The 24,223-nt window shown below is 43.1% G+C and overlaps 1 protein-coding gene across 2 annotated transcripts; it reads right to left on the bottom strand.

The window, feature by feature from the left end:
- Positions 1-1,852: 1,852 nt before the first annotated feature.
- Positions 1,853-21,916, bottom strand: PROSER3 (proline and serine rich 3). Of its 2 annotated transcripts, none has more exons than XM_032227096.1 (13): positions 21,737-21,916; positions 12,955-13,068; positions 11,873-11,981; positions 11,027-11,307; positions 10,245-10,390; positions 9,346-9,407; positions 8,434-8,513; positions 8,158-8,282; positions 6,731-6,918; positions 5,523-6,026; positions 4,624-4,795; positions 3,688-3,769; positions 1,853-2,968 (listed from the first exon to the last, which is right to left on the bottom strand). In XM_032227096.1, the coding sequence occupies exons 2-13, from the start codon at positions 12,963-12,965 to the stop codon at positions 2,902-2,904; spliced, it is 1,827 nt and encodes a 608-aa protein (XP_032082987.1). In that variant the 5' UTR covers positions 12,966-13,068; positions 21,737-21,916; the 3' UTR covers positions 1,853-2,901. The 2 variants fall into 2 exon arrangements, with proteins under 2 accessions (XP_032082987.1, XP_032082988.1); XM_032227097.1 differs by having other exon boundaries at positions 11,789-11,981; positions 12,908-13,068.
- Positions 21,917-24,223: the final 2,307 nt, after the last annotated feature.

A 24,223-nucleotide genomic window follows, 5' to 3' on the forward strand; every position in this document is an offset into this window, starting at 1 on the left:
TATAGTGAGATTCCAGTACCTAACGGAATTAAATTATTTCTCAATACAGGTCCCAGCTGTATCGTCTGAAGCGTGGATCCCCCCAGGTAGCTCACAGGGAGGTCAGTTGAGATTCGTGCTGACAATTCAGGAATGCACTGAGGGAGTCCAATTAATCAGCCGTCACCTCTCCCACTGTTTCTGATGTAGTCAGTGCAAAATAACAAGTATCAGCATCAGTGCTAGAAGGGAGCATCACTACTAGCACTGATAATACCTACATTGAAAATGAAATGTCTGCAAGAAAACCACCAAGCTCAGAGAGCACCAGAGATCCCCCCCCCCCCAGATTAATCTTGAGCTATAGATATTGGTACAGGTAAAGTCCTCGATTTAACAACCACAATAGAGCACACTTCTGTGGCTAAGCTAGACAGTTAAGCGAGTTTTGCCCCATTTTACGACCTTTCTCGCCACAGTGGTTAAGGGAATCACTGCATTTGTTAAATTAGTAAATGAATTGGGCTTCCTCGTTGACTTTGCTTGTCCGGAGAGCAGAAAATGTGATCATATGAGCCCGGAACATTGCAACCGTCATAAATATGAGTCAATTTGCCAACTGCCTGAATTTTGATCACATGATCATGGGGTCATAAGTGTGAAAAATTGTCATAAGTCACTTTTTTCAGCACAGTTGTCACTTCAGTCACTAAATGAATGGTTAGAAGCCAAGGACCCACCTGTACCATCCTAGAATCCCCATTCACCTGTCTCTCCTACACTGTTTTTTCTACCTTTTTATTCCAACAAAATTAGGCTTCATTCATATCGCAGCATTACACTCAGGAAATGATCAACGTCCAAGTTCTGCTCAGAAATGGCCCCACCCTCCATCCCAAGGAACCAAACAGAATTTCTTGCTGTCTCAGAAGGTCTGTCTTATCCTGTTATGTTCTCTAAGATCATCAAAAACGCTCTCCCAGAATTTCATCTGTGGGATACACATGAGCGACTTTCTGTTGCTGTGGCTAATGCACTGGAACCATCTTAGCCTCTCTGGGTTCTTTTAATGCTCTTCTATGGTCAATCAATTTTTCCTATCAAAGCTATTTTCCAGATTCTCTGTATCCAGTGACAAAGTGCTTGGTTTGCAAAAAGGACAATGTTGTCATTTACTCTCAACAAGAGTACCAAGAATGTTACTTTCCGAAGGTTCTGGTCTATAAATCATCCTGTAGCGGTAGATTCTATAAATTGGAATTTGGCATATTGTGGGTGATTGGGCATGAAGCCATCTGGTGTGACCTTGAGCCAGGCACTTTCTCTCAGTCCTAGGAAGGAAACAATGGCCAACCACTTCTGAAAAACCTTGCCAAGAAAATTGCAGGGACTTATCCAGGCAGTCCTCGAAAATCAGACACGATTGAACAGAAGGGAAGATGATGAATGAAGGGAGTGGCCTGAACTTTGCACACACACACAAAAGTGAAACAGGGCACAACTGGAACTCATCTTTCAGCACGTTTCTTCCTTCCTTTCCAAATCTGCTTGATACTGACGGGATCCTTTTGCAAGAATGCAACATAGTCCAGGAGGCATTGAGAGATCTAACTTCAAGTCCTCATTTGAATACAAAATCAAATGGATGATGTTGGTCGCAAGCGTGAAAAGCGTTATTTTGTTGCTGTTACAACTTCAAAAGGTCATTAAGTGAACTGTTTGTAAGCGGAGGTCTACCTGTACTGGGGAGAAGTACTGTTACAGTTGTAAGTCACTTTTCGGCTGCCGACATAATCTCCAAACACGGATCCAACTGTTTAAAATGGGTTTATTTGCAATAAAACAATTTAAAAAAACAATCATATGAGGACAGTTGGGTGAGCTAAAAAAAGGAGAAAGCCTAGAAAAACAATGCAAGCAGTTCACACTTGAATGCAACTGAAGTTAATTTACATGCTGTTGGGTAAGGTATGTTCAGTAAATCAGTAGTTGCAAAAGAATTTTGAACCTGCACTTTGGAACTTCGTTTCCCACCCAACGCTCAAGACAATTAACAATTTCTTTACATATAAATAAGTTAGGCAGGCAAGAATCATGACCCCCTCACTAAAAGACCCATCACTGTGAGACATCCTTCTCAGACTAAAGCTGGCCTGTGTTTATTTTCTTTTGTAGGCTCTGTTCATCTGTTTATTTTCCTGTCTTCTCCAGCTTGAATTCTGGTCCTGTTTTTGATCTCGTATGGGTTTCCCAGCAGATCTAATTGTTTTGCTAAAAAATGTCATTAACGGGTTTTGTGGATTTTTGAAAACATTTTGATGTTTGGACTATCAACTGAAAAGGTGGAATAAAAAAAAGGAACAAGCTAAACTTAATTTGGGTTGGAGGGTGAGATCTTTAGCCTTCTTTTATGTTCCAAAAGAAATACTCTTTTTCCCCCCCTTCCCCAAAAGGTTCCCTTTGTTCTTTGCACAGGGAAATATTCATTCCCATTTCTCCAAGACAGATGAGTTTGGACTCCATTGATCCACTTTTCATTAGACGCGATGTATCTGGATAGAGTGTACACTGCAAATTACCACAATTTGTTTTGATCCAAAAATACACATTTATTTTAAATGCAACACAAAATATACACCGAAACCATGGAAACAGCACACCAGATATAAAGTGGAGGCATCCCTACACATCATCGCTTGGCTATTCTGCAATCCCAGCTATCTTCTAGGAAAAGGCTGGCCTGCTAAAGGCAGGCAGACATCGGAAAACCACTACGGTTAATAAAAAAATAAATAAAAAAGCACCTTCAAAACCCTTCGACTGAATTCATCCTGAAGTGCCTGATAAAGCTGGACTCAAGCAATGCCTTGAGGGAGGGACCTTAAACCACCCAAGGTTCAACAAAGCGAGCACAGGAGGTAGTCACTGGTGAGAGACGCCCTGATCAAAGGAGTTACTTTCCAGCTGAATGATCTGGAAATCCACAGCTCTGCAAGAAAATGAAACGTAAATGCACGCCACTTTCAGGGCCAGAGGGCACCAGAGCAACATAAAACATGAAACCAGAGTTAACAGCGAAAACAATGGCCAGCAGAATCTGATAGATCTTGAATGGAGCCACGGTTGAGAAGCAGGGAGCAATGCAACTGAACCCACAAGAAAGCAATGAGCATTCCCACCCTGGGTTCTGGAGAAAAACCAACAGATATTTAAGCAAGAGATGGATGTACACTAGACAAATTTACATGCTTTGCAAAAATTTGTTCTGCTTTTCCAGAACAAGCAAGGTGACAAACTTTACTGAACATTTTAAAAATAAGCTGGAACCTAAAACTCTGAATTTTTAAATACTGTACTCTGGCACTCAAGCGCATGGTTTCCATTTTATACAGGAGCCCTAGGAATTTGAATCTTAAACAGCACTACCAAAAAACAAAAAACCCCACCCTACAGTCAGATGATCAAGCTGAATTCTACATTCTTCTTGCAGATTTTTCAGGACTAAATACACACCTTCCTGTTTATACCCAGAAATGCACTTAAGAGGAATGGATAATGATCACTGTGTGTTACAATATTAGAAGGTCTGATCAAACTAAGGAGAGGCAGATTCAATTTAATGACTAAACAGTTGCAAGAACCACATCTGAAGAAATCACCGTCCCAAAGAGAGGACCTCCAAGCATTTGGGGAAGGATGGCTACTTACCGAAGCTCATTGCGCAATGATTCCCTCTGACTTCTCAACACTTGTAACAGAGGGTCGTCTTCAAATTCCAAGCCATCTGAGTCTACAAAAAGAAAAATAGCATCTCCGTTATTTAACCATCTCTTTTATTTTAAGCCACTTCTGTTAAATTCCACCACTCATTGTCCCAATTAAAGCCAAGCCATATTTCTATTCCTAGGACTCCCATTGTATCCTTTACACCCAATTTCTTAGGATCTTTTTTTCACTCGCTCACAAATACAGAACTCTTCAACTGATGTAGCCTTCGTCTTGACTTCCTTCTCCCCCTCCCCTCCCTCTGTCCAGATCTCAGAAACCTTTCTTAATTGAACTTGACCGGTGCCTTTGGCTCTGTTCCCATCTGCGCTGGAAAGCAAGGGAATGACACATGCTGAAAGGGTTCCTATTAAAATAACCATGGAGCAGCATCCAGCCACTACGATTGGAGCTTTCAAGTGCTTCCCGCTTGGATCAGGCCTATGCCAACTAGTAATGCAGTCAGGTTGCAGAGCAAGCCAGCAAAATAAAACTTACATGCTACAGCTATACAACATGACACAGTTCGTTTGTATCATGTCTCTTTCATGTGTTCATCATCTCATCTCCAACTAGATTCTTATTTCTTTCCAAGTATGATGAACTTAAAGTTGTGGAATTCAAATTAAATTCACCCCTTGCCCAAGAGAAGCACTGCAGAGGGATCACACACTAGTCCCATGCTCGGGGACAACCAACAATCAGAACATTGACCCACATCCCAGCTTCATGGAAAAAAACTCCCCAAGTGGGAAGAATAACTTTGCACTAAGAAATGCACAGCAAAATGCAGTGTGATCCCCCTTCTCAAAATTGCTGCTGTGATGAAGATCCCCATGATATTCAAGCCACCTGTCTTGTCCCCGTGGATTCTACTACCTTCAGCCTGCTCCAGCAGTTGAGCAGCCATGTTCAGGAGTTGGGGATGGGAGGGGGTGACAACGTTCTTTGGAATAGCCTCCTCTGGACCCAAAGTCCTTGAGCTTCTCTTTGGTTTGTCCTGAGGAACAGCTGGAGAGTCAGGTGGGGAGAAAAGCCTTTCGGCAACTACCTGGGCAAAGACAGGAAAAAAGAAAGGCCATTCAAACTGCCTTCTGTTCTCAGGACCTTAGTAGGAAAGTAGACACGCAAGAGGCTAAAGCCGACCTGCTTAATGCTCTTATGAATCCTGTGCCTTCCTCTCAAAGGTAAACAACTGTGTTTCTGCGGGATCAGGCCAAGAGACCAGCTAGATGAGTCCAGTGCTCTTGTGTCTAATGAATCTAATGAATTTAAGGCCCCAAGATTGGAGAAGAGGGGAAGTTAACTTCTTTCCTCGGAATATAATTTTAAGTCATTGTTCCCAAAAGAAAATCCAATGACATGGGATCTTTACAATTCAGTATTGTTCAGTTGGCCATCCTGATGATCCCAAGAAGACCCGGCTACTTTAAAAATAGTGCATCACGAAGGCCTGTGGATTCCAAAATATCTTTTGAAATTGAAGCACTATAGTTCTATTTAGGAGGTGGCACAGTGGTTAGAATGCAGTGTTGCAGGGAAACTCGGCCTACAGCCAGGAGTTCGATCCTAACTGGCTCAAGGTTGACTCAGCCTTCCATCCTTCCGAGGTGAGTAAAATGAGGACCCAGATTGTTGGGGGCAAGAGGCTGACATTGTAAACCACACAGAGAGTGCTATGAAGCACTATGGGGCGAGATATACCGGTAAATCTAAACGCTATTGCTCTTGTTAATGACACTGAACTGTCAGGCAGATGGATGGATTAGCGCTTGTACCTCTGATAGTACGTGTTGAACTGGATGCTTTGTGGGGCTGCGTGTTGGCTGTCTGGGGTCGGGAATTGGTTTTGCTTGTCTCTGCTTGACTCTGCACAGCCCTGGTCTGCTGCTGAGTTCCAGGTGCCTTCCCTGGTCAGATGGAGCTGCCTGTTGAACATGACGTGAAGTTGTTTGGCCCAAAGACTCATTAGCTTTTGCAGGTCTTGAAGGAGAAGTTTCCAGGTAATCAGGAAGGCGATCTTTTTGTGGGGTTGGATCCTTCACAATGGGCTCATCTCTGCATTCAGGGCCTCTAGTTACCACTATCCCATTCCCGGAGGGAATAGTTAAAATAAGCTGCCCAGAAGTGACTCCAGTCCTCGGCATGCCTGCACAGGAGCAAGGATGGCACTGACTCTGGGTACATTTAATATCTAAGTGGGGCTCGGAAGTTGACAACACTTTTTGGTCTTCGTCCCTCCGAGGGGTTGGCTCAGCTGACTTCAGAACTTCTCTTTCCATCTGCAAGGAGGAATAAAAAATATTTAAGAGCATTTCTGGCCTTCTGTTCCTAGCACGAAATGAAGAAGCAGCACAGCTGTTGTCTCCTACGTTACATTGATACTGAATTTTACTACACAAGAAAGCTAAATACTACTGTGATGTAATAGCCGTAAGCCATTTTAACTAATAAATGTCTTCGCTGGCTCATACAGAAGTCATTTTACCAACGTATGCATTACTTGAAATAAACATCTGGTTAATTTTGAACCAAAGCCACAGATATCTTATATGCCTCTTTTGCCACGAAGTTACACAAAAATGAAAGAAAGCAGTCCACAAGTTATCAGGAGCCATAACACGATGTTCTTTCCCTTAATGGGGCATTCTGTATTTACCCTGTCAATTTTCTTGACATGCAACACAGGGCTAAATTCTGCTGCTGACTTTCAGATAAAAAAATAACTTAGGCTGCTTGCTAAAACATTCATGAAAATGAAGCGTTCTTGAGCTGGAGAGTATATGTGGAGGTGGATGCTTATGTGTGGTTTGCAAAAATAGGTATTTTACAAAGTTGTTTCTTTTTTGCAAATGCTTGTACAGCAGTCAATTCAAAGTCTTCAATTCAATGGAATGAAACGGCCACTGGAAAGAAAGCATCTCTTCATTCCATCATCTCAGTTCCAAATCTACACGTATTCCACTAATTGATTTCAAATCCTTACTTTTCCAGAGGCGCAGGTTGGTTGGAAGCACGGATTCCTCCAAACCTCAGGAGGCATTGCAGCAGCGGCTTTGCTTGCTTCCTCCATCTTCCGGCGCAGGCGCCACTGGAATAGGATGTCATCTTCTGGTTTTAAAGAGTGGGCTACATTAGAACTTGGACTGGTATGATAAGGAAGAACTAAGCTTTCTGGAAAACAAAAAGACATTGTTATGAATTGGAACTCATCAGTGCAAAAGAGATATATAAGTGATTCATTAACGTCTCATAAAATTGTAGCGTTAAAAGGTGGCAATAGATCCATCTAGTCTATCCTCTACAAGGTTATATTTCCCCTTGGGATTGAACATGCCAAGTTCCTTCAGCCTATCTTTACCAAGACATGTCACTTGCCTCTTGTGAACTCTGCTTAATCAGGCAACATCTCCTGGAAAGGTGGACCCAGAACTAGATACAACTCCAGGTGTAGTTTCATCAATGCCAAGTAGAAAGGAATAATTATTCGGAGATCTCAGGTTTCATGCTGTTTCTAATGCAGCCCAGAAATGCAATACCTCTTCTAGCAGCTGTTTCAAGTTCAACTTACCAATGACCACATTCAAATCCTTCTCAAATTAAAGATTTCCAGGCCCTGAATCCCCCATCTTTTATCTGTGTCCTGCATTTTTTTCTCCGCAACAGATTAATTTTCATAAATAAACTTACATAGATTATCTTTTCTGACTGAACATGGGTTCTGTTCTGACCGAGGCTTCCCAAGAGCATGAAGCAAACTCCTTGTCCCAACAAAAAACCCTTTTATTAATTTACTCTGAATTCTGCTCGTTCACATCCAGCAAAGTCTTTCAAGGGAGGATTTCACAGACCTTATCTGGCTTGGGGAGCTGACAAGCCCATATCTCCCAAACTTGGCAAGGAGTCTCAGAGAGTCACGAACCAATTAAGCAAACTAATTGTCTCCTGCAAACTCCACTTCCTTTTCGCTCCTCTTTTATTCCCTCTGGGAGGGGCCATCCATCGCCCCTCTGTGGCCTTACTCCCAAGTTGGCCCTTGTTCTTTAGCTGTTCCCTTCATCTGGCAACTCTGTGCATGCGCACACTGAGAACAGGCTTCAGCTGTTTGTCTGTCTCACTGATGTCTGACTCTGAAGGCAGCTGATAATTGTCAGACGGCTCTGGCCACCCTCGCTGCCTCCGATGCAGAGCACTCATCAGAGCCTTCCCCAGACTCCAGGACTGGCCCATGTTCCTCCCCAACCTCTTCACTGTCTGAATCTGCTGTCAGCTCTGCTGGCCGCTGGCGAGCTACAACAGGTTCTCCAATTCCCCTTTCACTCTCAGTAGCCATTTCTTTCACTTAGACCAAATTTATAAATACCGAGGGGGGATGGAGGGTGGAATCATTCTAGATCACAGATCTTGCCCTACCTTTCACTTGGTGTGCTGCAGGGTGTCGTAGAGCATGTTGAGGCAAGTCTGGGGTGCTATTTGGGTTGGTGGATGTAGCAGTAGAATCAAGCCCCCCGGACCGGAAACTATTTGGTGGTGAGACGCTATAAGCAGAAGACAGATTGAGAAAGGCATCTTGTTAGAAAGGAAAGGGGGGGGGATATCAGTTTCCTGAGACCCCCCAAACAGAGGCACATCACTAAAAAATGGCATTGGTCTATCGGGTGAAGGACAAAATGTAAGTCAGGCCAGTACCTTCTGCTTATGATCCTAGCTGCTCTTTCCTGCAGGCTCACGGTCTCAGCATCAAATGCAGAAGCAGCTTGCATTTCTCCCTGCAAAGAGCACGTAAAGAAAGTGTGAAGCGGGAAAGCTCTATGGGGGAAAAGCGTGCCAAGATTCTGCCAGCTGGAGAAGAGTGGAATTTTCGACACCTCTGGAAATGCACACCAATGCAAAATATGTAAGTTATGGAAAGGGGGGGGGGGTTCTTGATGGTGAAGTCAGTACTATGCAATGTGTCCATGGAAAGTAACTCTCATGAAGGCGAAAGCTAAAGGCAGAAAGGGGGAGTGTGGGGAGGAGATAAGGTCTTCAGTAACAGAAAGCTCCAGAGATGGAAGCAATGAAAAGTTGTCTGCTGCTCATTTTAGGTGAACATTTTAAAAGCAAGATTTCCCTCCTCTGGAAATTCGGAATTTCTAAACGTTAAGTCCTTGATAAAACAACAAGGAAGTGACCGGGGGAACCAAACTCAAGAAATCTACTGAAACAGTGTAACACATCTTACATTTTTCTCTACCTAGAGCCAGAGCAATTACTCCGAGTATGTATTTGACAAAGCCTATGCAGCCACATTTCATCAGATGACCTTCCTATGTATCTACTGCAGTTCTATTCTGGCCTCCCTGAAAGCAGCTCAGGGCCACAAAGATGGGCACATTCTCTTTTATTCTCACAGTCTGAAGGAGGCAAAGCTCGGAAGCCCCCTCAACTCAAGGTCATTCATGCAGGCTGAGCTTCTGTGGCGGATAAGGATTGATCCCCACTGTCAAATACAGGTTTCTCAACTCGATGGGCCCGAGACTATCTGTGAGCTGGAAAAGAAAGAAGCCAGCCGAGATTTTACTTTCTGCCTCTTGTCTAGGACAATATCTTGTTACTCACCAAGGCAGTTTGAGCCAGGATGGGACTGAAAAGAGATAACCCCACTTCACTTTGGCTGTTATCTGCAGAGAGAGGGGTCTCCATTAAAAGTGAAGGGTTTATATAAAGCAATCATCTTTCTAAAGGAATAGCTTTTCAAAATATTTTACATACAAAGAAGAAGAAAACAAATCACAGGATGCTTCAATGGGTTAGGAAATCCTTGATATTTGCATCAAACGTATCTCCATGGAGCTGCTGAGTTGCCTTCTGAACCCCCGTTATCCCCTAAATGCCTTTCCAGCAAGTCAACAAAAACTCTATGAATGGACCACTTGCAGGAAATGCTAGGGATGCACAAAGCATTTAGGAGCCAAGGAGATTATCTAAGTCTCTGCCATTCTCAGGATCCCTTCACTATTACTTTTATTTTAAAACAAACAAACGTATACTACGTGCCCAATAGTTACAAAGCGGATGAAGACAATGCAATACTTGTTGTCCTCTTGACAAGGCTGTTCATTATCCACACTTGCTACGAATTGCTAACAACACTTCATGTCTCCCAACTGGGAACAGGAAAGTAGAGGTTGCCCAAGGATAACATGACCCCCGTGGGTGCCTACCGCCATATTTACAAACTTCCAAATGAAAAGTTCTTCCCATCTATTTTCCATTTTACCTGTACCTAATGCAGCTTTATTCCCACAAGAGAACTCGGGCTTTGTCTTGGTCTGACAAAAGCTCTGTGCCTCCAAGAACTATATTCACATGTTAAAGTCACAATGTGGTTTGGTTATTTTGGCATAGCAAAGTGTTACGAACTCAGCCACTGCACCAAATAAAACATGATAAGACAAACGATGACTCAGTACAATGCATGAACCTAGCCAGATTTCTATTCTTTTGGATTTAAGTACCTGAAGATGGCGATGCCGCCTTCTTAGAGCTTTCTACATCTGGGAGAAATGAGTGGCTAAGCCACCAAAACTCAGTTGAACCGCCACTAGACGCCGAGCGCTCTTTACGATCAGTGGGCTTCCCGTGGCGGAACCGTTCAATATACCTGCCAAAGGAAAGAAAAGGAAGTTTGGCTGGTAGGCAATCATCACCTTCAGGTGGACCTGAAATCAGGACTCTAAGGAAAAAGGGTAAATAGAAAAGCAACCAAGGCCATCATTCAATGCGTGGCACGACAAAACCGCGCTTGACTAAGCCGCGCCCGATTAAACCGCGTCGCTGACGTCATCAACAGGGCGACAACAGCAAGCGCAGAGAAAGAAGGGCGCTTTAAATAGCGCTTTGAAAGCAAGCCGATTCAACTTAAGGTAAGGGTTAGCTTTAGGGTTAGCTTTAGGGTTAGGTTAAGGGTTAGGGTTAGGTTTAGGGTTAGGATTAGGGTTAGGTTAAGGGTTAGGTTTAGGGTTAGGTTAAGGGTTAGGTTTAGGTTAGGTTTAGGATTAGGTTTAGGGGGGTTAGGTTTAGGTTTAGGGGTTAATTTTAGGTTTAGCGTTTACAGCGTGCTTCTGTCTCCACGCTATTGTCGCACTGTTGATGACGTCAGCTACGCGGTTTAGTCGAGCGCGGTTTAGTCGAGCGCGGTTTTGTGGTGGAACCCATTCAATGTTCAACTACAAAGCCCATTCATGTGTCCCTCAACTTCATCTGCCATTTCAAAGGTGACTCTTACAATTGTACTCACTTGGCAACAATGGATTCACCGTCTGAGGCAGAATCCGGGAGCCTTTGTGCATCCAGGGTCTTAGTCTCTGCTGGAAGATCCTTTTTTCCTTCTGGAGTCAGGGAGGAAGAACTGCGTTCAGTTGAGGGCCATGACTCATTGAAAGGGCTTGTAGAATTCGATTTAGAGGGCCTTCCCTCATGGGAGGTGGAGTCAGGCAGTAAAAGAGGGTATGAAGCACTTTCTGGCTGCCCAGAAAGGACAGAGCAATTCTTATGTTGCAAACGAGACGGGCTCAGAACCTAAGAAGTAAACAAAATAAAGAAGACATGATTCCCCCTCTGATCCAAACTTCAGAGACCATAGCTTCATTCCATGAGACTTTATACGTCCCAGATTCCTGTAGATGACATCTTTAGAATTATCCACCAGAGCCTTGTGCTTTAAGACACCTGCTTTATCTTTACATTTCTGGAAAGAAGGCTAGAGCAGGGGTCTCCAACCTTGGCAAATTTAAGCCTGGAGGACTTCAACTCCCAGAATTCCCCAGCCAGCTTTGCTGCCTCAAAAAGATCTTTGTTGCTGAGTTGATTTCAACCTGCTCTCTCTAGGAAAAGGCTAATGATTTGGCTATACCCATCAGCTCTTTGAATGTCTACCTCCTGCAGGAAGGTGGCTATTCTGTTTCAGCCTCCAGATCAGAGCAAAAAAGGGGAGAAAAGTCTTTATTCCTATTAGCTAGATTCCCAATTCTTATCATCTAATTCCATAAGGATGGATCACCGGATATCCAAAAGAACAGTCCGATTTCAGTTGCTGTTTGCTTTTCCTTAGAGACCACATGGCATGACTTTATCCTCTTCTCACCGTCTGTTGCTTCTTCTGCCTCAACGGCTGGGCCTGGGAGGGATGATAATGGCTTCGGGAACTGGATGCCTCCGAAAAGGGGCTCCCAAGAGTGGAGAATACAGCTAGACTGTGAGTAAACAAGAAATGTCAATTAGACAAGTTTCTACATTTACCATTAACCACAACTCTGGGGGAGTGGGCGGGGGAGGAATCTAATTTTTTGGAATCTAGGAGGGAAAAAAATGGCGTGGACATGATAATATGGACCTTTTGGTGAGACTGAATTACATATTGCGCAGACTGAAATGGTAGAACTGTGGGTGCACCAGACAAATGAAATTGACAGGGTCCAGAGTGTTAGAAAACACACACGTCTAGAAAACCAGAACATCAGGAGAAGGATGTCTCTAAACCTTTCTCTCTGGGATGTGCTATCAAATAGACAGGTTTTATATACTGTTGTTTAGGTTTCTAAGAGCATCCAAATTTCCATTTTTAATCCCTAACTTTTGTGTCTTTCTCAGTTAACTGAAAAGACACTAAGCTTCTCCCAAAGGAGACTAGACAATATTGCCAAAAATAAATGTGTCAATGGAAGCAATAGCATCATAGTGTGCCACTCAGTGACAATCTCTGGGAAAGCTGAATGAGTGGATCCAAGCACATCTGTGCCCAGCTTTTCATAGGGTTTTGACTGGATTAGATGGATTGTGGGTAAACTCCAGCATATCTATAGCTGTACTTTACACACTATGGGAAATGAGGCTGCCAAGAATAAAGTGATATAATTCAAAGTTGTTCCTGTCCTCGGTGCATTTAGCAACATGGCATGCAGAGAAAGATTTAGAAATGTCTTCTCCTTCTTGTTTCCAATATACAAAAAAATTTTAACAGCAGGAACCTTAAAATTATATTCCTTTGGTATACTCAGAGCTCTATTAACTTCAATCTGTGTACAGTAGTTGGATTTACAGAGAAAGTCATATTACGGCATCACCTCGTTTCTTAGATGCAGCTAACTGAACTTATTATACAGGTATTTATTCTGTTCACCTTTGCCACAGTATTCCAAGACAAAAAGTAGGTGCCCACTCTTGTACCTAGAATCCATTGTTTTCCACGACGATATTTGCAGAGAGCTGGTTTAAACCATGCTGGAAATATAATTGCCTGCTGTCCTCATGAAAATGATGTGAGGTTTTCCAATGTGTGTTCTATGAGCAAACAAACAGAAGAGGACCCAGTAAATAATAATAAATAATAATAAATACTTGGGGCATAAGACAATTTAATTCTTTTGCCTAGTCTTGCCTTTTGTGGATTTTCAATTTCTCTTTAGTTAGGTCTTGGTAACGATGATGCTTAATGCAAAGATGCAGACTCTTTTGTTCTGCTAAAGACTATCCACTATAGAGGAAATATGGTGTGTGTGAACACCCACACCCCTCTTAGATTTATATACCGCTTTACAGTGCTTTACAGCCCTCTCTAAGTGGTTTACAGGGTCAGCCTATTGCCCCTAACAATTTGGCTTCTCATTTTACCCACCTCGGAAGGATGGAAGGCTGAGTCAATCTTGAGCCTGGTGAGATTTGAACTACCAAATTGCAGATAGTCAGCAGTCAGCAGAAGTAGCCTGCAGTACTGCACTTTAACCACTGTGCCACTGTGGCTCACTGCTGGTTTGTCCTGCAAGGCTGACCCAGGTCTAGCAGTCTCTCCTGCAGGATTCTTACCATTGTTATAAGGGGGGGGGGGGGGGGAACAAGGGTTACCTGCCACAAAGTTTCTGCTTTCAGTGCTCCCTCCAAACCACCATCTTGGCAGTTGGAGTTTCTGCTCAACAATGAACATTATTTAAAAAAAACATGTTCCTCAGGCCAACCCCATAATCTGAAGAATACATATGAACAGGTTAAAATCTAACCTAAATAAATTGGAAAGCACAGATGATGAATTCATATATCAAAGGAAGCCTCAACATGACTGGTTAATTTATGGCTTAGCATTATATGGGAACCTGGCCGTGACCACTTATTCATCAAACTCTGTTTAAAATACAAATTTGCCACATGTGAAATCAGTAAAAGAAAGTGCCAAGAAACAAGTCCTTTAATCATTACAAACGGGGTACGGTGGGGGTGGGGGACAAGTAAACAGAAACACTCCCCTGTATAGCAAATTAATAATCCTTTCAAAGCCAACCTTTAAATTATGCCAGCACAAATATCCCAAGGCTACAAATTTGCTAAGCAGCAAATGATGCAGCAGCCTTGTTCAAATTAAGGACATTTGATAGGTTTGCCCCATAAGGAGTTTCCTAGGAATCTCACCAATGCCATCCTGAATCCCAATATGCAATTATGCATAGTTGTGTCTGTTTTGTTTTATTGGTTAATAGCTGCTTACTGACTTGACTTTTAGTATTAAGTCATGACTAAACTTTATTGAATTCATTGTAATTGCTGTGTGCCATTCTCATTTGTACCATCCCTTGGTGAAAGCAGTTAATAAATTATGATTTATTGTCCACAGCCTGTAAATATAGGTGGCTGTAAGTGGAATAAATAGTAAACACAAAATAAACAAACAATCAGACCTAGAGCCTGGCCCATAGAGCCACTGAGAATCAGATACAATTGAACAGATACCATCATCAGTGGGTAAAATATATAAGTCATGCTTGAGGTATTTTGCTTTCAAGCTCCCCCACTCTTGCAAAATGTTAAAAATCCCCTCCAGAATTGCCATGACATAGCCTTTTTTGATGCCCACTCGAGTGCTCTGGAGCTGCACCTGAGTATTCAGCACGCAGGTCAACCACAGGTGGTCCAGAGACTGATCCACATCCAAAGGAATTTCCTGGTTAGCTCAACCCATACTTGAAATCCAATGCAATTCCAAAACTATGGGAATAATCCCAGCTTGTTCCCATCAGCTGTCTTGCTGCTCAATGGTCTTTCCGGTCTCTGGGCTTCCAAGCAAGGAATTCTTTGCAGCCACCTCTTGGGCAGTTGGGAAGGAAATTTCCATGGTGCTGTGGCACCCCCCCCCTCATATGCAGTTGCCAAGGCAACAGGTTTTTGTCCTTTTCCCCCCCCCCCTCCATCTCCCGTGAATGCGCCTCATTCACTGACCCTACTATAGCCCGGCGCAGTGAACAGCATGATGCAACAAACAGCACAGAATCCTTTGCTCTGGAGGAAAACTGTATGAGCCCAAGTGATCAAAGGTGGCGTAGTTCCTAGTGTAGCATCCCAATATGTGTGTGTGTGTGTGTTTTTAAGCTCCACTCCTGGTCCTAGAGACTGAAAAGCAGCAGCTTTTGACAGGGTAATGCAAGCCACTGCTTTGCTAGTCAGGATCCCTAATATGGCTTAAGAATCATGAGGGAGGAGAATGGTCCAGAGTCAGGGCAGGAAATACCCCCTCCCCCCCAGGGCTCAGAGGAATAGGCTGTTCTGTTGACTGCAGAAATGAAACCGCGTTGCAAGAATTCAGGGCATGCCAGGAGCTAACTGTAGTTCCTAATTACCCATATATGCTGCATACCGACAGGAAAGCTTAGTTCCTACAATCTCAGCATGGAAGAGAGGAATTCCCCTTCTAATGAAGCTACCAGCGGGATCCAGCTCTTTCCTAACCCAACCTTTATGCACCAATTGTTCCAAGATGGTTTGTCACAGCAGCTGACGTTTACTGATTAGGAGGCTGTTTCTTGCATCTGAGACGCCAGTTCTACCTACAGCAGCCTGTGATCCTAGGGGTGGGTAGAGATTGCCCGCTGTTTGGGAAACCAAGTCATGGCTGGAGCAATATGGTTCTCATGCTGCAGCAATTCTTGGATCCTTTGGAGTGATTTGTGCTTCTGAGACCATATCCTGCCTCACACAGTGTCTTAGAGGAAGAGGTAAAAGGGCTGCCCTATCCTCCACGAGCTGCACTGGCTGCCTATTGGTCTTCGGATACGCTTCAAGGCGCTAGTCGTCACTTATAAAGCCCTTCATGGTATTGGACCTGGGTACTTGAGAGACCGCCTGCTGCCAATTACCTCCAATAGACCGATCAGATCCCACAGATTAGGCCTCCTCCGAATTCCATCCACCAGCCAATGCCGACTGGCGACTACCCGGAGGAGAGCCTTCTCTGTGGCTGCTCCGACCCTCTGGAACGAGCTCCCCGTGGAGATTCGAACCCTCACCACCCTCCAGGCCTTCCGCAAAGCCCTTAAAACCTGGCTATTCCGACAGGCCTGGGGCTAAAGAGCTTCTGCCCCCCTCCTCGAATGGTATGGTTGTTATGTGTTTTTAAATTGTGTACTGTTATGTTCGTCTTTTATCCCCCTGTCTGTACCCCTTCCCTGACTGAATTGTGAGCCGCCCTGAGTCCCCTTCGGGGAAAAGGGCGGCATATAAATGAAATAAATCCAATCCAATCCAGCCAATGCCTTTGTTCTCCTCTTTCTCTACATTTTTAAAAGAAGAGAAGCAAGCAACTTAATTCAGAACAAAACTGGAAAGGACCTTGGAGGTCTTCTAATCCAACCGCCTGTTCAAGCAAGAGACCCTATACTATTTCAGATAAGTGTCTCTCCAGTCTCTTCTTGAAAACCTCCAGTGATGACGCAAACCACAACTTCTAAAGGCAAGCTGTTCCGCTGGTTAATTGTCCTCACTGTTAGGAAGTTTCTCCTTATTCCGATTGCTAGATAAAGGCATTGCCCCCTTTCTCCCAGCTTAGAGGAGAGCAGAACACAAACCTTTCTAAGCTCCAGAATGTTTTCTCCTAAAATGCTGGGGAGAAATGCAATCGGATTTTCAATACATTCTCAGTACATTTTTTTTTTAAATGTGCCAGACGTGTGAATTCAGCAAGATTAACATCCATGCAGACAGCAGGAATTACACAATTCCCAAGCTACAAACTCCTCGGAGATCACTCTACAAAACACACGCATTTTCTTGCATCATTCCTCCCACCGCTCCTGTTTAGTGCCAGTTCTTGCCACCAGCGGTGTCTGATCAAATACTGATGAACGGACCAGGTACAAGGGCATCTGCACGGTGCTACTGCACATCAAAGCTGGAGAATAAAAGCAAGCACAATATTAAGCACAGCATGAGGGCAGGAATTCCCATAGGCTTTTTCAGTGTGAAAAAAGCAGAGCCGATAAGTATGACACGTTCTTTGAAAAACAGGCCACTGACCTGCCCCCTCCAACTCTACAAGATGGAAATGGAAAATCCATCATTTGCACAGGGAATACTGGCATTTTATAAGTTACAGGCCTGATGAACTAAGGATGGCAGCCTCAGTTCCTTTCCAAACCTATCACTCATCTTGCATTTCTTGAGAGCTGCCTATTATTTTCACCCAACCGACAGAATTGTAGGAAAACGTGGGCCTTGTCATGTGTTGCTAAAGAGTTTGGGCTGCCTCAGGGTTTTTACACTGGGTTTCAAAGTGGTGCCTTTAGGTTGGCAGGTTTAAAGAATTCCTCTGTGCCTTGGCACTCAAAGCAGACTGGCTTTGCATTTTAATATGGTGGCACAAAGAAGAAAAACTCTTCAATCCAGATGGGCCTTCAAGTAATAGCTTGTGGTTTATTTCATGGCACCTGCTCAGGCTAGAACAACCCTTCGCTTGACAGGGTCATCTGTTTCATTTTTTTTCTTTCTTTTTTGGCTTCTCCTTTTTGGTGCCAGAAATTCCAATTATCAGCATTTATGGAACAGAAAAGGAAAAAAATCCTTAGATCTGCTTTCTCCTCTTGTATGATCATTCTAGGTAAAGGCTTATAAACGCAGCAGTACATCACACACTATTCAAGCCAGTAGCCAAATTCAATACTCCATTGTGTGAAATCTAATCTAGACCAATCTTTTCCTTAAATTAATCGTATTTCACCAGTGATGGTAAGATATGGGAAATCTTCCAGATTAACTACCCTACTGTCACTTTATGCAAGACCTAGGTAATAACTAACTTGCTTTTTTCAAGTGCTCTGTACAGATCATTGTTCCTTTTAGCCAGACAATTACTTTTAATTTCTAGAATGTTCATTTCTAGTGGTTACATTAATGGGATGCAGATTTAGGGAAGATTACCTAAACATTTTATTTCTGAAGCACCTCCATAGCTGTATTATGAGCTGTATTATGAGTATTTAAGTATTTTAGCCAGTGGTGGGATTCAATTTTTTTTACTACCGGTTCGGTGGGCGTGGCTTGGTGGGCGTGGCAGAGGAAGGATACTGTAAAATCTCCATTCCCTCCTGATCAGCTGGGACTCAGGAGACAGCGAATAGATGGGGCCACTCAGAGGTGGTATTTACAGGTTCTTCAAACTACTCAAAATTTCCTCTACCGGTTCTCAGAACTGGCCACAACCTGCTGAATACCACCTCTGGTTTTAGTCCTTAAGTATAAGCACAATTTATAATCACCTCAACAGTAACATGAAATTATATTAAACAAATTGGGGAAAGAGGAACAAAAAAATAGTGCGGTCAGAATTTTAAAATTTCCTTGACAATTAAATGTACGAGCAGCACTAAATCGGCTTGAATTTTTCAATTTTATAGACAAGCTTAATGAATCAGGGAGATAATGCTATGCTGCTTTCTTCCACTTGAAAGCCACATGGTTAGTTGGATGCTTCAAAGACATACAAGCTGTATTTCCATTTCAATAAATCCAAGAGTTGTTTACTATAGTCCAAAGAATTCAGCCTAGTAAATTAGCATTAATGATGCAGCAGATACAAAAGCAGTTATATAGGGCATCATATAAAATCTACATCCGCTAGGCTCATTTAAAGCGGCTGCATTGATGAGAGAAAGAGGCATTTGTGTATTCCCAAAAATGATGAGAAGGATTGACAAGGGAGGAGAAGGGGGGGTTAGCTCAACCTAGCAAGTAAGGTCTCAAAAGTAGCTTTCTTGGGCCATATATTTGTAAATAAAATATCCTGAAAGGAAACAACTCCAATTTACCAATAGAATATGACTACAGTACTTCCAAGATGGCTTCAATTAGCAATTTGTACCCAAGAACAGAATTTCCACTTCATCTACCTGACCTTTTAAAAGGCCAAATGTCCACAAAGGTTCAGAATTATTACTAAATGTTCAAGTGACAGCTATTCTGAATGCAAAAATGAACTACTGTTGCAAAAAAGCTTGAAGACAGTTGTCCTATACAGGCTAGTGAGAATATAAACAACATTGTAATTAGCACAATGTGATTTCAGAGCATCTGCAAGGGGAAGCAAAGGGCAAGACATCATATGCACATACTGCATGGCATTTGAGCCACGATGGGAATGAGCAAACTTTATATAATTTGTATTATGCATGTAACATCAGAATACCTTCTACTGGATGCCCAGTTCAGAGGTCATCTCTAGTCCAAGCTGAACTCCAAAGCAACTGAAATCTGCACTGCTTGTGTGTATAAACATAGGTAGTCCTTAACTTACAACGGCAGTGAAAAATGTGACTTATGACCATCTTTCATAGTTATGACTTTTGCAGCATCCCCACGGTCAGATCATCAAAATTCAGACGCTTGGCAACTGGTTCATATTTATGACCGTTACTGTGTCTTGGGGTCACATGATCCCCTTTTGCAACCTTTCAACAAGCAAAGTCAATGGGGAAGCTGGACTCACTTTAACAGGTTACTAACGTATCAACAGCAGTGATTCACTTAACAACTGTGGCAAAAAAAAAGTTGTAGTAGGGGCAAAGCTCATTTCACAACAGAAATGTTGGGCTCAAATGTGGTTGTGAATTAGCGGCTACCTGTACTTCTTACACACAGAAAAGCTAGTAATCCTTAGCAAAGGGAACAGACTTAGATTCTTTTGTCAAATAACTTGATCTTGGATGTTATTATCAGGGTTATTTTTTAAAAAAAATCATCCAGTGAAAAAAATTTAATCACTGCATCTCCATGTTATTTCATTTATGATTTCTGAATAACTGGGAAAGTCACAACAAGCTGCTCAATTATATTATTCTCAGAGTTGAATACGATCTAAACTTACTAAAACAAATGCTCTCCTCCCCTCCACCACCACCACCCCCAAAAAAAGGGGGGGTAGCAACCCGAGAGAAATCAGCTTGTTGCAAATTTAATCTATATAGTTCAGAGTTCCTGCTGTGAGGAATTCAAAACTTTAAATACAAAGAAAACTTTATATGGACCTTGTTAAAAGTAATATCCAGAGCTACTTCGGGGTAAGATGGGTGGCCAATAAATTTTACAATAAATTCAACATACCACCATTAGTCTAATGTTTTACCAGTTTTAAAATTCAGATCAAGTTAAAGAAGACTAAACATGCCATCATTTTAAATTCTTCTAATATTTAAATTCTTCAGGCCAGCAACAGGCTTAATCAAGATTTTTACAATATTCCTAGACAGGGTGTTAAGAGTTGGGGTTAGCAAGTCCCAACTTGAGACAAGATTGACCAAAAAACCCCACAAACCCCAGTGCTTGGCTTATTTTCATAGCAACTTTTATCTACGAAGATTACAGGTGAATGTTTTCTCCATATTAAAACAAAATCAAAATACTTATGTCTAATAGATGAAACTTTTCAAGAAGCCCAAGAAAGCTTCATAGGCACATTCATATAGACAATAAGATGGAAGCTATTGCTACCTCCAGTATGTTTCCCCTATGTCTCCATTTATGGCCCTAGTATTTGTTGGAGGTTTCCCATCCAAGTAGTACCAGTCAGCTCCAATCCTGCTTAGCTTTCAAACATTGGCTGAGATACAAAAACCAACAAATCATTCAAAATACCAAGGAAAGGAATTAAGAGAGGCAAAGAAGAGATAAGTGGTCCAATCTAGCATCATCCCAGTGAACACTTAAAAGGTGTAGGTAGCGTTTGGAGTAAAGAGTAAAGGAAAAGGCCCCCCTTGCATATATGTGCTAGTCGTTCCTGACTCTAGGGGGCGCTGCTCATCTGTTTCAAAGCCAAAGAGCCAGCGCTCTCCGAAGACGTCTCCGTAGTCATGTGGCCGGCATGACTAAATGCCAAAGGCGCACAGAATGCTGATACCTTCCCACCAAAGGTGGTTCCTATTTTTCCACTTGCATTTTTACATGCTTTCAAACTGCTAGGTTGGCAGAAGCTGGGACAAGTAACGGGAGCTCACTCCGTTATGCAGCGCTAGGGATTCGAACTGCCAACCTTCGGTGCAGTAACACACCTCCCCAACCCTTCTCGCCCCAGACTCAAATCCCCACAACTTTCACGTTCGACCCCCCCTCCCCGAAGTTCTTCCCGCTCACCACAGAATAAACTTACCGCCTTTCCGGTCGCTTAGCAACAGGAGGGAAAAGGCGGTCCCTGCGCGCAAAGGATGTAGTGTAAAACAGCGCCTCATTTCCCGCCCCCCCCATTACAGGGCAGGTTCCAGGACTACAATTCCCAGAAAGCATTGCGTGCCGTGCGGTAGGAGCTACGGTAGGAGACCTCTCCTGGCGTACGAACTACACATCCCGCCATGCTCTGGGCCAGCCTTTTAAAAGCGTTGAGTGTACTAAGGAAGTACGAGAGTAGATCGGAGCAATTATTAAAGTGAATAAAATAGAGGCATGAAAAAAAACCGCATGTTTTCACCGGGGCTGAACAATTCTACAAAACTACACGGGCATTCCAAATCCAACCTGTGCATCCTCGTCGGGTATTTTTTTTATTTTTTTTATTTTTAAGTGACAAGGAGTGAAGTTCAAAGACTACAAAATATTAAAACATTGCAAGTGACCATTAGACTTTTCTCTTTCTTTTTTTTTTTCTTTCTTTTTTTTGCAAACACACTACAGCCCTTTTTGGGTTACCGATCTTGTGTGAACGTTTTACCTTGGCACCGCTTGTGTGGTGAGAGGGACCCGAAGGAACATTTGATCCGAGTTGAGATCTAAGCGAGCAAAAACCAACTGAGGTTCGAGTTTTAGTGCAGAAGCTGTGACTAACGTCTTCCGGATGATTTTCGGTTTAAACAAAAGAAAAGTTTTCCGAATCAGCTGCAGGACAAAGGGACTTTTGCAAATGGAAACAGCGCCTCTTGTGCAAGGATGACGCTTGTGTGAGCTAAAGGCTAGGGTGGGGGTTTGAGGAAGTTGTCCCTTCCCCTCCCCATGTTGTTATCGTGATGCTGAATCAAAGTTTTGAAGAAGTTGTTGTTCATACTGGGTGGTTTTAAAAATGCACTGTAGGAAGTCAGCACCCGCCCCTCTCCAAGGAAAATGAGATAATACTTTAGTAAATATTAAAAGGGCAGAATATTTCCCTTAAAAGGGAGGCAGAAAATCAGCCACCCCCTTTGTCAATGGACGATTAAGGCCTGGGTCAGTCTATTCTACATAACAAAGATCTATCTCCTTCAGGCAGAGCCATAATAGGAATTGCCCAAAGCCCTTTCATTACATCATCACCCAGCAAGAATCAACCAAGCTTGGGACTCAGGACAGCCTACAGAGTTGCCCCTGCATGGCCCCATAGGAGTCTGACAACCGATCAGAATACAAGCTCAAATTCAAAGCTCAATAGAGAGTGTATGTTTTCATAGATTTTCACGGGTAGAGGTATGCAGGTCTTGGCGTATTCGGGTCTTTTCCTGTGTAAGATTGAGAGTATCTTGGCGACGTTTCGACGAGGTCCCACTCGCCATCTTCAGGCTGGTGTCTTCGGCTTCATGCTTGTGCGAGCAAAGCGTGATCAGAGCTGCCGTCTTTCTATAAATATTGGTGGAGGGCTATGGAGTGCTGGCCTTGTTGCTGTAAGAGGGTTGGTTGGCTGTGTTGTTACATCTTGATTAGATGTAACAGCATCTACAGCAACAAAGCCAGCACTCCACACATCCCCCACCAATATTTATAGAAAGACAGCAGCTCCGATCACGCTTTGCTCACACAAGCACGAAGTCAAAGACATCAGCCTGAAGATGGAGAGTGAGACCTCGTCAAAACGTCACCAGGATACTCTCAATTTTACATGGGAAAAGACCCGAATAAGCCAAGACCTGCATATATATATGCAGGTCTCAAACCATGTGGTCCTATCCACCATTAAAAGCCATATTTCCAAGCAGTCTCCATGTTTCCAGTGTCTTTCTTCCCACTTGGAACTGAACCCAGATGGACATTTCTTCCAACAGCACAAAGCCCAATCTGTAGTTGGACTCTGAAGGGTTCTCAATGCAATATGACCAACTTCTGCAAGAGTTTGATTCAGCACCACGTGTAACAACACCAGGGGAAGGAGAAGCGGGGAATCTAAGGGGCTGCCCTGTTGTCCCCAATTCGGGTCTGAGCCTGGGGCCGAAGCCAATGATGGACGCCAGACACGAGGTGCAGATTTTCTGATTGGTTTTTATTGGAGTACTGCAAGAAAAAGGGTTCCTGGTCTAAAGGCCAAGAACCAAGAACAAACGATTAAGAAAGCTTTATACATTTTCACTAAAGGAGAAGGTGGGATAAGGTGAAATAATAAGAAATATCCTCTAATAAACATTTTAGCAATAATTCTACAATGTGTTCTATTGGTCTATAGCTGTCCCATTCCTAAGCCTTGGCTAATGAATGCTCCAGGAGTTATCTAATAGATATTTCATTTGCTGCAGACCATCTCCATTGCTAACTTTTGGCTGAGGTCTGCAAGTTGCCTAATCCTTGTTATTTTTATCAGCTTTCTAACTACCCACAATTGCTACAAGCTTTACACATGCATATTTCCTGTTGATAAGCATTCTTAGTTCTTGTGAGACAGGCAGACCCACGCACCCCAATTACAGTCTTCTTGATTTACTTTCAAGTGTGTGCCATGATCTTGCTTTAGCAGCCAGCCCATCAGCCTGTCTATAGAGATTTTCAGTCATCCAAGTCATGGTTGTGTTGAAAGAAATGTCCTTCTGGGTTCAGCTCCAAGTGGGGAAAAAGACACTGGAGACATGGAGGCTGCTTGGAAAGATGGTTTATTGTTGGACAGGGCCACATGGCTTGAGCCCTGAACAGAAAAGGTGATCACATGTTTCAATGTTGGTGGAGAAGAAGAGAAGGGCTGAGGGAGGGGCTTGCTAGGCTTTTTATACCCTGTTTAGTCCCACCTTTCTGTTTCCTGTTCCTGTGTAAGAAATGTATTGTGATTCATTGTCAGACTCCCATGGGGCCATGCAGAGGCTACTCTCTAGGCTGTGTTCTGAATCCAGGCATGGATGAATTCTCAGATGCCATGTGGCCAGTTGAGTAAAGTTCCAACATTATCATGCCTTTACTCCCATCCCCCCTGGGGCTGCAGTGAAGAAGTCTTTATTATGTAAAGTGACTAGCCTGGCCTTCTCAATGGCCC

This window comes from Thamnophis elegans, chromosome 12 (genome assembly GCF_009769535.1).
Source record: "Thamnophis elegans isolate rThaEle1 chromosome 12, rThaEle1.pri, whole genome shotgun sequence".
In the NCBI taxonomy this organism is placed as follows: Eukaryota; Metazoa; Chordata; class Lepidosauria; order Squamata; family Colubridae; genus Thamnophis; species Thamnophis elegans.